The 13,495-nt window shown below is 40.8% G+C and overlaps 1 protein-coding gene across 8 annotated transcripts in view; it reads left to right on the top strand.

Moving 5' to 3' along the window:
• Positions 1-13,495, top strand: part of LOC148013560 (proteasome activator subunit 4-like) — a 165,960-nt gene that overhangs the window by 92,639 nt on the left and 59,826 nt on the right. For 7 of the 8 annotated variants that reach the window (XM_087667580.1, XM_087667578.1, XM_087667581.1 and 4 more), the window contains exons 17-27: positions 1,157-1,371; positions 1,468-1,690; positions 1,803-1,882; positions 1,974-2,091; positions 2,238-2,411; positions 2,530-2,698; positions 3,090-3,133; positions 3,287-3,329; positions 3,562-3,716; positions 3,810-3,910; positions 3,992-4,884. In XM_087667580.1, the coding sequence (XP_087523706.1) occupies positions 1,157-1,371; positions 1,468-1,690; positions 1,803-1,882; positions 1,974-2,091; positions 2,238-2,411; positions 2,530-2,698; positions 3,090-3,133; positions 3,287-3,329; positions 3,562-3,716; positions 3,810-3,910; positions 3,992-4,884 (2,215 nt within the window). The remainder of the gene's footprint in view (positions 1-1,156; positions 1,372-1,467; positions 1,691-1,802; positions 1,883-1,973; positions 2,092-2,237; positions 2,412-2,529; positions 2,699-3,089; positions 3,134-3,286; positions 3,330-3,561; positions 3,717-3,809; positions 3,911-3,991; positions 4,885-13,495) is intronic. The other variant, XM_087667582.1, reaches the window with a different exon arrangement.

Below are 13,495 nucleotides of genomic sequence, written 5' to 3'. Positions count from 1 at the left end.
TTTTAACCTTTGTGAACCTGGAGAATGCCACAAAAAGCACCATCTAAAAAAAGAAAATATGCATCAAAGAGGGGAGGGTTGGTTCAGGGACATGATATCTTTTTCTTTGGTACATGTCTTGTGTAAGTAGACCATAGATTACCAAGGAGATTACCAAGGTGATAATAGCTCTCTGGATGGAGCTGTGCTTGTGAGAGTACTGGCCTGCATAGTTTGCTGACAGATGTAGCTGTTCATCCTAGGTGATACGTACAATTGCACTAAATTTACAAATTTTGAAGGAGACAATGATGGCTTTGGCAGAACTTCACCATTTCTGCGCTTTTTGTATCATGATGCATTTACAAAAGTATTGCACTCCAAAGCATTGTCATTTGTTGCAAATAAATCAATACACTGGATGAAAAATAAATGGACGACATATGGCACTAAATATCTTATGCTCCTGGAAATTGAGAGTTTCGACTTTCAGCTCAGACAAGGAATGAATGGGGTTCCTATTAGAGAGACTTTTCAGTGGTGTATTTGAACTGAATATGTGAGATCCCGATGTTTACTCACATCACACGATAGTTTTTTTCAAGTCAGAGTCAGAAGGACATGACAATTTGGGCAGTTACCATGTGTTGGTACATCTCCATGCATATACTTTTGGCCAGATATCTCCAATCTTTCCAGTCAGGGCACAAGAGGACTGTTAATTGAGATACTGTATGTGGGTTCTCCACAGGACTTTATCTTTTGGTCAAACATCTCCGATCTTTGACAATTCAAGGCACAATATCATGATTCTGTCTCCTTCCTTCCAAGTTCCAGTACTGTGTTGCAGTCATGACTTGTCTAGGATAGCTCATTGTTGCATGAAAGTGCCTGTAGCAAGTTGCAAACTGGTTTGCAGGTTACATTTTCATCATCATTCTGCAAACGCTTAGATGCCAGAAGGTAGCTGACTTGTGATTTGGATCTGTTGTCGTAATTTGGTAACACGGAATGGTGGCAAACTGCTATGCAACATTTTGTTAGTTTGACTTATCTTGTAGTAACAAGTCCCCCTGATTGCTGAGAATCCTTCATGATCAGTTTACTAACAATAAATGTTAATAAATAGTTACCCTATAAGAACTGATGTTGTATGCAACTTTATCTTTTAATTCAGGACATCTTCATTTCACATCAATACAACAGGATGTGAAGAGTGGATCAGCACAAAATGCGAGGACAAAATGAATGGACATTTTACTGGCACTTGGTGGCATGTTCCTGATCAGGAAGAGCTTATGTTAGTCAATGAAATTGTTGATTGCCATCTAAGGAAACCACTAGCTACTCTACGCAAAATCTGTGTGGAAGGCTACAAGTCCACGTATTCAGGTTCCTGTCCAACTAGAGCTTTTCTTTAGGAAACTTGATTGAGCTAGTTCACATGCAAGAGATCCATTTATCTAAAATCTACTATTTGGTTGGCAGGTCAAGAGAAGGAGCACCTGAGGGTGTTGCTCCTACGCCTGGAGGGTGTTTTATGGGGTTTAGGGACATGCTTGCCGGATTTCTGTTCTCCTAATACTCAGGATTGCCCATCTGATAGTAATAACCACAGTTTGCCTTTGACTGTTGCTGGGGCTGCTGGAGAAACTATTGCAAGCACAGAGCTAAGAGAGGAGACAGCAGAGATAATTCATCAAGTGTGTGAGTAAGTTCTTCAGTTCATCTCCTAATTTTTACATGAAAAGTCTTGACACATGAAACTTGTCCAGGGTTGGGGCATTTCTTTATTTATGATTGCAGTTGTTTACTGTTAGCAGCTATATTCTTAAAACTCGAGGAGATGACTACGTGCTATTGGAAATACTTGTCTCAATTATGGATATGTTGGGGAATTATGGTAAGCTGGGAAAGACTACTGGTAGTTTAAGATACTTAGTGCATGTGTCTCTTGGTCTCAATGATATACATTCTGATCGTTTCCTTTGCAGGATCGATAGAGTATCACTCATACCTCCATATGAAAGGTGTGTGGGATGAAAGTGCTCGATTACTTACTGAACCATGCACAAATTATGTTACTAACTCTTTTTGTGATGAAAAGCGAAGGTTAGCTTTTCTTAGCTTTTCTCAAAAGTTTAATAAGAAAAAACGGTTTCCTGCAATTCAGTGTGTCTGAGTTATAAGGCTACGGTGTTCTGTTTCTTTGAAAATTCACGATGGTAGGGGTAAGAAGATTTGTTTCTATTTCACAGGCCGTGGTGGTTAGTAGTTGAGAGAACCTTTGTACACAATCTTTGGCGTGCCTCACAAGCTGGATATCGCCGCTACAATGGCAAAGAGCCAGATCTTTCAGTCCCTGTTCACATTTCAGTGCTTTTGCAAGATCTTTTAAGGCTTTCTTTACACAGCTATAATGGTGTTCGTGTGTAAGCTCTCTCATCTCATTAGATGTTGAACTTGTTGCTGCCACTGATTTTAGCTGAGGTTATGATGTCCCTTTTTGAAAAGTTTTTGGTTGCAATATTTGATTGCAATTATATATAGAGATGCAGGAAGAAACCTGAAGAACCTCTTGCAAAGATATCCGGCATTAGTAAATGAATGCATGCCATTGCTGACTGATACACTACAAGATCCCAAAGCTACGAAGGAATCAGCTTTAGGATCATGTGAAATACTCATGTCAAGGCCAGTGATGCGACATCTTAGGCAGGTTGGTTTGGCATTTTTTTCTGTGATACCATTTGCTTATGTCAAAGAGCTCAAATAGCAGGCAGCTAAGTGAATGTCTGAGAGTGTATAATGTGCCATACTCTATGGTCTGGAAAGGTGAGCAGTTTAAAGTAATACAGGCTTTTCTATTTGTGAGTTTGTTTCACTTTCTACCATCATATTTTTTTCTGTTGTGGATATTATCTTCCTACATCAGAATTAAAAATATGTCAGCAATGAATGCCGGTTCAATACTTGCAGTGAATGCATCAATGTTTATATACATCATGTTTTGTTTGCCCTTAAAAGCACATCATTGTTTGTTCTTGGTGACAATATGCTTCGTTGTGTGTAAATGTACTCCATGATCTATGTGATTTGAATCTTTTCAGGATTGGGCTGCATTGACGTCGTTCCTAATGGCTCTTCTGGGCAGGTAATACACTGTCACGTAGGTGTTATGATCACTGAATGAATATTGATATGCGACAAAGGGTCACTGATAGACACCAGATGAAGATTGGTAGCCTTTTTTGCTATATCCTTATTGTGCATATGCAAATCTGATCCAGTTTCTGGCTGTTTGCAGTGCTCACCATGAATCTGTTGAAGCTCAAGATGCTATAAATGAGGTTCTTCTCTTTTCCTTTTCTGTAATGTTGCTAGCTTTCTACAAGTATGTCACAAATGAAAATATGGATAGTTTTCATAAGTGGCAAGGCACAGGAATGCCAAATTGATTGTCCTAACTGTCTTCGTCAGATTGTTATTGTTCCTGTGTATTGCAGCAATAAAAATGATAGTTTTGCAATTAATAAGAAAGACTCTTCATTGCCTGGCTATTTCGCATCTTTTGATGAACAGCTTTTCATTGTGTTCAATACTTCTTTTGGTGGAGTACCTGCAAAAGCCTATAGTAACCAAGGAGGCAGTAATGGTTCTGACAGTCTGACATATAGCAAGATGGTATCTCATGTGAGAAGCCTCTTGGATGGTGACACTATCAGCATACATTGGCGGTAAATTGTGGTCTACATTATGTGACATGTGTTTGGTACAATATACAGAACATACACAGTAAATTTTGAGAGGCTTGTTTCCAATATATGCAGGTACAATCTAATGGCTCATGGTATACTTTTATTTCTGGTGCTACCGGTTTCAGACAAGCCATTGGAAGAGACAGTTACCAATCTGAGAGCTACAGTTGCTGGTACACCTCTTCTATCTCTGTTGGCAGAGACTTTGCATAATCATCCAATCTGTTACTTACAATACTGCTGTTCATAAACAGGGGGATTCTTGAGTAACCTGAAGAGTGAGCTCCCTCCTTTGAGACCTCTCTCGGTGATTGCATTGCTGTTCCTCCTTGAAGCACATCCTTGTGGAGAATCCAAAGCTGGATGTTTTATGCGATTTTCAAATCATGAAAATTGTTGCTTAGATGGGAGTGATTTTTTTTCTGAGCACAGCATGACAGAGGTGCTTCATGATCAGAATTTTGGTGAAAGTGTCGTTAACAAATTAGCAATAGATCGGCAATCTGGTGATGAGGATGGGTATGCTCCCCAGCATATGTCTGATGCTGGATTGTTAACATCTTTAATGCCCTGTTACATGCGTGAATGGCCATATACAAGGACCTGGGAATCTGACATGCAAGGTGATCAGTTTTCAGCAACATTCGCGAAGCTTTTCAAACGGCTTGTGCAGAAATTTGGCTCAGCTGTATTGAGCATATTGTATGGTCCTTTAAGGGAGGTTTCTAGTGCCACTGATGATAGAGGAAAACAGTGCATCGCTGCTGAAATTATGGCAGGTCTTTTGCATTCCGACGCAGAGTGTGTAATTTCTGCTTGGGATGAATGGGTTCGTCCATTGTTCTTGAAATATCTTTTGCTTCCTACTCTTGATTCAGCATCTGAATGGGCAGCATGCATTCGGTTTGCAGTAGGTGGCAAAGGGAGGAGTGGAAGTCGGGCTCCTGTTTTGCGCCAGAAAGTTTTAGAATGTATTGCTGAGTGTCTCCCAAAGAAATCATCCACAACTTTGTTAGCAAGAAAGTTTATGTTTCTTCGAGCAGCTTTGCTTGAATTACTTCCATTCTACTCATCAGGAGAGGAGATCACATTCCAAATCAATCTTTTAAGAGAGAGCCTGGAATTGTTAGGCCATCCTGCACCTCAGGTATGCACACCTTACTGTTGGTGATTTCGGCTGGGTATCCTAAAGTCTGAGGTGCAGTGATGTTTTAATAAGGATGGTATAACTTTGAAACCGGGGGAATACACGATCTAACTTATGAGTACAGGAAGATAAATTTAGGTCCTATGCTCCAATGCATTTTTACATAGGGTTGTGTTGGTTTTGGCATTCAGGTGCTGAGTGTTATGGTTATTCTGTTTTTAATTTGCTTTTCAGTTAGCATCTGAATAGCAGCATGTATAATGGCCAAATAGAAGTGGTTGTTTCAATAATGCTATTTTTCTGATGGAGGGGATATGATGCTCTTTGTCCATAGAATGGAGGGTTGCATGATGGGTTCAATGTTTGGGTTTTCTTTTTAATTCCTGAGCTGAACCATCTGATTTTGTTGGTGTCATTACACACTTCACTTCTTGTTTTGTGCTAATTTGTGTAACCATCAAGACCAAAGAAAACGGGAATTCTATGAATAATGACCTTAGTCAAAAGGAACGAAATGAAAGATAGCATAAAGCCCTGTACAGGACAACGATGCTACATCAGATACTAATGCAGAGTATAGTGTAAGGGTTGTGTGGAAAGTCAAATCAAATAGAAGTGATTGGGATGCAATACTACTTGTCCCTAAAATGGAGGGGATGCAATGGGACTACTCTCCCTAAAATGGGTGGATTCAGTGCTACTTGTCCCTCAAAATGGAGGTTTGCATTGTGGTTTCGATGTTTGGGTTTTTGTTTATTCAAGATGCCACCTATCACAGTTTGTTGGTGCCATCAGAGACTTCACCAGATGGTTTTTCCAAATTTGCATGGTCATCCAGACTGAAAAAAGAGGAAGTCCATTAACAATAGCCTCATTCAAAAGGGACCAATTGAAAAATAGCATATAAGCCCTGTGTAGGACAACAATGATACAAAATCAAGCAGAGTCTAATAGAAGGGCTGTGTGGAAAAGCCAATCAGGCTGTGTATAACACCAACTAGATGAAAGAATGTGCTGGAGTTCCACGTATCTAGAAAAGCTTTTCTTCCCTTTAAGCCCTTGGAGTCACCCTGTAGTCATATGCATCTGCACTGTATGAATAATCTCTTTCACATCACAGAGGGTTTCTATTTTAGATGTGCTTTGTATATCAAAGGCACGATTGCATCTCACCATCCATATGAACCATTGATAAAAGCAACAATTATTTCCTACCCTTTACAATGTCCCTTACTATACTCTATTTATGAGAAGTTTGGTGTGGGAATACTGCTCAGTTCTGCCCACAGAAACAATTGGGTTGGCCGGGATGACCTTGTACTCATTTTTTGGACCAAGTCACTATGATTGTCTCAATCATGATGAAAGACCATCGTGAGGGATTTCCTCTAAACCTTGTGGGCCTTAAGCCAATTCCATAGGTAGTGCTTTTGTGCCTCCTTTGGCTTTCTCCATGTAGCACAAGCTGTGCTTCTAACCATGGGAAGAGTGAGATCTTAGGTTTGAAGCTTTTATCATGTAGTGTCCTTGAAAGCTAGCCAAGACAAGTGAAGAGATGTCCTATCTGGGCCAATGGTGGGCAACACCTGGCATCACTTTGATCATACCCATTCGAACCCTCCTGACCAGCCTGATGGTACATCGAAAGAATGGAAGATCCAAGGTTTTGTCTAGAAAGGATGCTGCTAGATCCAATCCCTTGGATCTTAGTCTATCCTTGCCATCTGGAATCAAGGGCTGATTTCTCTCAGCTTTTGTACAGCCCCAAAACATCTTATTCAAAATATGAATCTTGAGAGTTTTGGCGGGACAACTGGCTCAGAAATTTTTATATAAGGGGTTCATGGGCAGGCAGGACCACTCGTTCATGCTGAACCCCTTTCTTGCCACCATCCTTTGCGATCATTAACATCATTTTCATCCATTGCCATCATCTCCTAGACCTGCCGCATGCAACTTACATCTGTGTTTCTGCATCCATGCTGCTGCCAGCTATCAGAAGAGTTTGCAGCCTGCTGTGCCATGTTGCCACACATAGTTGCACATGGTGGATGTGTTGAGCTAAAAATGCATTAAAAACTGATTAGCTCTTTAAAACAGTCCCACAATATGTAAATTACCAAAAGTTTCATTAAATGGTGTGCGGTCGTAGAGAGTTTTTGTGTCCCACAAGCAAAGCCCTAATTTGGGAGGATCCTTTAGCATCTATAAATAGACAAGATGCCCACCATTAATCGATCCTTTTCTTGTTGGATTTTGGCCATTGGCCCTCTTGCCTTAGCTGTCTAGACCCAGCAGATTGCTGCTACGTGGTCTACAACTGTCGCTCAGTCTCCCGCTGCTACCGGTGATCAGCTACCATAATCTTTAGTTAGTTACATTGTGTGTTTACCAGTTCCAGCCCCTGAGGCTGCTGCATTTTTGTTTCTAGCCTATCCAGGGATACTGTCAGAGAATTTGTGTTTCAGCTGTGTTCGTACATTCTGTATTTATATCTTCACAGATGTCACCTTGTGCTGCTATGTTTGGCTTGACCGGTCATCATTAGCTGTGGGACTGCTGCTTTTGACAGTTCACTCTGTCATTACTACTGGCTAGGCTGGCTGCATCAGATTGGCATCGAGCTTTGTTGGTTAGTTGTTCATAGGATCCAATCCTGGGGATGACACTCTCCTTCAGCTTTCCTTAGCCTAATCCCATGAAAGATAGTGGCTGTTGGAGAGCTCTTTGCACCTTGAGCATCTGTTGTATGACACTTACCATCTTTGGTTTGCTCATTGATTTTCATTTCAGTTTTCCTTCTTTCATTTCCTCGAATCACTTTCTTAGTTGTGTTCAACAATCTTTGTTTTCTTTGCAGACCCTAGTGCATCCTCACTTAGTTTAGAGCTGGTTGCTCTTATATGAGTTACTTGAGCTATTGTGAGCATTGGGAACCAAAGTCTTGGGACCCATAGAGTGCATTTGCATTTAATGTTTTGCGTTTGTGTTTTTCAAGAGTGACACGAATTAAACTTGTGATGTCTTAGTCTTGACTCTTTGCAACAAAGTGTTCAACTCCAAAATGGAAGTCTCTCATCCATTTTCCCTATCTTTGCAACAAAGAGTGACACGAATTAAACTTGTGATGTCTTAGTCTTGACTCTTTGCAACAAAGTGTTCAACTCCAAAAACGGAAGTCTCTCATCCATTTTCCCTATCTTTAGAGCATGGTACCTTGGGATAGCCATTTTCTAGCTTTCTGTCCTAGTCCCAACCCGTCCCCATGTGGTCCCAATCGTGTCCCCATGTTAGAGCCTCTCTCATGGTGACTGAGGATGGCAATTCAGGTCCTTGTCCCTGTTTCCATCACCGTTCCTAAAAGCTGTCCCATGTTACTATGCTTTAGATGCTCTCAAGGAGTGTTACTCTTCATCTACCTCACCTTTAGCAACCATGGATCCTCTCAATATTCCTCTTTCCGAAGTTGGGTCTCAGTTGGGATAATGAGTTGTGCTGAGGATGGTTGCCTTTTAGCTGGGGGTGTAAGTTTTTGGGATACCCACACTTATATTGATATGCAAACTTAAATGAAGGAGTATTTAGATGCAAAATGTTTTGCACGTGTAAACTCAAAGTTTACATTTCACCTTAAATGCATTTATTATTGGTACAATTCCAATTTCAATGCCCACCCATCCCTCCTTCATAGCACTCTTTTAGATAAATTCCATCACATATTCTTAAGTTGAGACATAGATCTATTCACTTGTATAAACTCATTTACTCATTTATTTTACCTCAAGTAAATTTTAGATTCTAACTTAGGTTTTAGGTCATCTTGTACTCTTCTAGGTCTGTACCACTTTGCATTCTGTGCTTTTTGGCCAGGAATGCTGTATATGCACTATGCACCTCCTATCAACCTGCAAGTTAGTCTCACTCTGATCCATGGTGGTACCAAGTTCGGAATCCTACTAATATGCAGTGCACTACACTGATTGCTCAGATTAGAGTTGTCCATCCTTTGCTGATATTCTACCCGCCTCTATGAAGGGAACCATGAGTTGTAGGGACACCAAAAAGGAACCTATTTGACATTATGTGCCTTAAAAAAAGATTTGCCACTTATTGCCAGAAATGGAGCCCGCTTGATGACAATTGTCATTCAAAAGGTGAGGGTATTTTACCCAAATCTAAGATTTCCACACCCAATCCACCTCAGCCCCATCTGCAATGGTAATGCTACTCCGTGCAGGCTGATAGGGGATTCTCCCCAAGGAATTAGCACAATATCTGGAGTCTCCACCCCTTTTTGCCTAGTGTATCAACAGCTGGCTACTGGTGCGGTGGATTACAGACCACCTCTTATGCGACACTTATGACTAAGTACCTTTCTTCCATGCTTCTTACTTCTGCTACACATACATTCAAATTTATGTTGCATCTTTCACTTTGCACCAAAGGGCATCTCAGTGGGAAACAACAATATGCAGGCTTTCACGTCTCCCCATAGCTGGGGTTGTGTTCCAATTGAAGACTAATATGGCACTGATATACTGGCTCTATAGTGTCCTCTCTTGAGCATGATTTTCAGGTATCCTTTGATACCATTGTGGTTTTTCCTTTTCACAATTCTTCCACCTGAGATGGTTCTTTTACTTTGATACAATTTCTTTACACCCATATTGGCTCCAGCTTCTCCTCTGGCATGGTCTGCATAGTTTGAAGAGGGGTTGCTTTCCCTTCTTTGTACATTCAAATTTTGGCTGGTTTCTTACTGTGTTTAGCATTGCATCCTTTTCTACTTGTACCAATGCATTATTAATTGTAAAAAGATGCTTGGGAAAGTGGAAAATTCCCTATCAGGGCACTGGTCAAGTGGCAGTGTTGCACTAACATTTATTACCACCTTGCTTTCTCCTTTGCTAGTATTGTGTTAATAATTTTGGCGACCTTGTAAGTGAAAACTTGTGCATTGTGTAACATTCTTTGCTTTTGCCTTATTGAGTGGATACTTGTGGATACATTGTTCACAATGGATCTAGGATAGGCCATGGGTCACTATGCATGTTCTACTCCTTATGAGTCTTCTATACTGATACCCTTGTGACCCTTGGTGGTCGTTTTGCACTATGATTTCCTGCATTAAAGCTTTACCAAAAAAGGAAAAGGAAAAAGAAGGAAAAACACCTTTGTGATCATGAGGCACTAGGGCAGTCCTTAGTAACCTTTGGTTCAATGTGTGGGCTGGACCTCTTGAGTGACTCTAAAGAAGATATTCATTGTTCTTGCAATCTTGGTGGGCCCTCAGGTAGTTGTTTCAACATTGATGGTTGAATGCATTGGTCTTTTTGGGGTGGACCTTTTGGGTTTGACTAAGAGCATGCTTCTCATCTCCCTTAGGATCTTGCTTTTGTGCCTAGAAAAAGCAGCTATTAGGATACCCCATGATTAGCCTAGAAGCTTGCAAATACAATCTAATTTCTTTTGACACTCATACAGTCCTAAGACAGTCTTTAGATAAAACTTATTCAAAGTATGAAGCTTGAGAGTTTTAGCTTTTTGTAGTACAACTGCCTCACAAATTTGTATATAAAGGTAAAGATCACTCTTTCATTCTAAATCTGTTCGTTGTTGCTATTATACTTGCCATTATCGTCTCGTCATCATCATCACCATGATCATGATAATCTCCAAGAGCTGCCACCTTGCCATCTTGCTGTTGTGATCGGTGCCAAGAGCTGTTGCCATGTCCCTAGTGTTGCGTTTTTGTGGCTCTAGAGTTGTTAGACCTACAAGGTTTCATTGGTTGTTCCAGACGTGCCTTTGCCCATGACCTCTTTTCTGGGGGATGTAAAGAAATGCTTGACTATAGAATATAATTGTATTACAAATGCACATATTGATAAAGAAACATAGTTAGGGCTAGGGTTAATAGAGAGACCATGAACATAGGAGATAAAGAAATTTGAATAATGAATGAATACAATGCTCAATGTAGCAAACACACTATGTTAGGTGAAATACTGAAATGCAAGAGGCAACCTTCCGGGAAGTCTGGCATTAGCAACCATAACCTTGATGGAGGCTTGATTGGTATTAGATAGGTAGACAATACAAAGAACAACAAATGTAGCAAGTGCTGATGATATGGAAGTTGGGCGCTGCAGCAAAATTGGTAAATGGAACAATTTGATGATGTGGTAGGTTAGGCATAGTAGTAGGGGAAGGCCACTCCACCCCCTTGGGAATGTGGGAATGCGTTCCACATGCAAAAAAACCCAAGGGAACAAGGAAATGCTCTTTAAGGGGTAACTGTAGTGACAGGAGAGGCACAAAGATCGAGATAGTCAGTCGTTATGCGCAGTGGAGAGACGGAGAGAGTGAGAGAGAGTGCATATCAGAGAGTGTGCATGTTTGTAGGTACAATGACGAGTGTGTACCTCTATTTTAGATAGATATATATGTGTAAGTACAAGTGCTAAGAGTGTGTTCACACCTGAGCACATTTAAAGGCACGAGGGTCTTTATTCCCAACAACTTCCCACCTAAAGGCAATGTGTCTTAAGAGGAGAAAAGAATCAACTAAGTCTAGGTATGTACAAAGCTGAAATACATATATCTATCCAACTCCCATCATTTGTCGGCAATGAGCAAACCGCTCTGCTGGAAGACCCTTCGTAAGGTCTACAGGATTATCATCTGTATGCACTTTGACAAGGTCAATGCTCTGGCTGTCAAGTACATTTCTAATGAAGTGGTACTTCACTTGTATGTGCTTTGTCTTTGCATGAAAGACAGGATTCCATGCTAGTATGATAGCACTCTGACTATCACAATGGAGAACAGGTAACTCTGTGATGCCAAGCTCTCCCACGAGACATGAAAGCCATAAAGCCTTTTTGTATGCCTTAGTGGCAGCCACATACTCTGCCTCTGTAGTAGACAATGCAACACACTTTTGTAGCCTGGAGATCCAAGAGACTGCTCCCCCTGTGAAAGTAAACACATACCCAGAAGTGGACTTTCTGCAGTTCGCATGACCAACATAGTCTGCATCCGTAAAGCCAACAACAGATGCCTTTTGCTTTCCAAAGTAGATGCACAACTCCTTTGTGCCTTTGAGGCATCTCATAATACCTTTTACTGCATCCCAATGCTTTTTACTAGGGGTTGCCATGTATTTGCTAACCACTCCCACTGCAAAGGCAATGTCAAGACGTGTAGCAATCATCGCATACATCAAACTGTCAACAACTGAAGCATATAATATCTTGGGCATTTCAGCCTTTTCATCGTCAGATGTAGGGCTATCCTCTGCATTGAGTTTCACATATGGAGGCAACGGAACCCCAATTGTTTTCTCCCCCTCCATATTGAAATGCTGCAAAACCTTGGAGATATACTCCTGTTGAGATAGATAGAGTAAGCCTTTTGATCTATCTTTGAGTATTCGCATGCTAAGAATGTGATTTGCATCACCAAGATCCTTCATATCAAAGCCGCCATGAAGACTTTGCTTTAGTGAGTCCAAGGCATGAGTATCCCTGCTAGCAATCAGGATATCATCAACATAGAAAACTAAGATAATCAGGCTGCCATTTGTTGCCTTCTTAATGTATAAGCATTGATCCACTTGACTTCTATGAAAGCCTTGAGACTGCATGAATGTATCAAACTTATGATACCATTCTCTTGGTGCTTGAGAAAAAGAGTAAATCTGAAAATAAAGTGAAAAATCGGGACAGATCTGAAAAATAGGGTTGGAAAGAGAAACACATCGCAGAGCAAGAGTGGAAAAAGTGATGCACTGTCACGTAAACCTCAGTTGTCGACTGTCAATATGGTTTACCGTTTATCACACTAAGTTGAATGCCATGAAAGAGCAATATGTTGCTGATTCGGACTTTGCTAATGTTTATGATCAGCTTTGCAATGGTCAAAGGCATGAACACTTTGTGCTAAGAGATGAATTTCTGATGATGCATGGACGACTGTGTCACAAAGCAGTTAAGACCTAGAGTTATCACTGAAAGTCATGTTCCTCCGTATGCAGGACACAGAGGTATTGATGCCACGGTCAAGGCAGTGGAGCATTTCTTTTATTGGCCAGCTTTGAGGCATGATGTAGAAGAGTTTGTTAAGACACATGTAAAGGAACCATGGAAGGAGTAAAGAAACAAAGAAAGAAGACCTTGGCCAAAATGGCCGATCATGTAAAAAGGGATGGGCACCCAAAGAGGAGGAGGGCATATATAAAAAGGCAAAAAGGGAATGGAGAAGATCATTCTTGTGTGTGACCAAAACTAGCTCTCATTTTCTCTTGTGCGAGAAGGTAAAGTAGGATAGGCAAAAGTTGGCGGGTTTATTGTAGCCCTTGCTTATTCCAGATCAGCCTTGGCAGAGCATTGCAATGGACTTTATTTTTGAGCTTCCTAAGACACCTACAGGGAATGATGGGATATGGACTATCATTTGTAGGTTTAGCAAGCAAGGCCATTTCATTCCGGTGAGGAAAAAAATTAAGGCTGATCATATGGCATGATTGTTTTTGCAGCATATCTTTAAGTATCATGGTATGCCAGAGTCGATCATTAGTGATTGAGACCCTTGGATGACCAGTTTATTT

The sequence above is a fragment of the Lygodium microphyllum genome, chromosome 26 (genome assembly GCF_053477565.2).
Source record: "Lygodium microphyllum isolate KBCC chromosome 26, Lygodium_microphyllum_v1.1.10, whole genome shotgun sequence".
In the NCBI taxonomy this organism is placed as follows: Eukaryota; Viridiplantae; Streptophyta; class Polypodiopsida; order Schizaeales; family Lygodiaceae; genus Lygodium; species Lygodium microphyllum.
The sequence above is the reverse complement of the archived record's forward strand: the minus strand, read 5'-3'. Positions and strand labels throughout refer to the sequence as shown.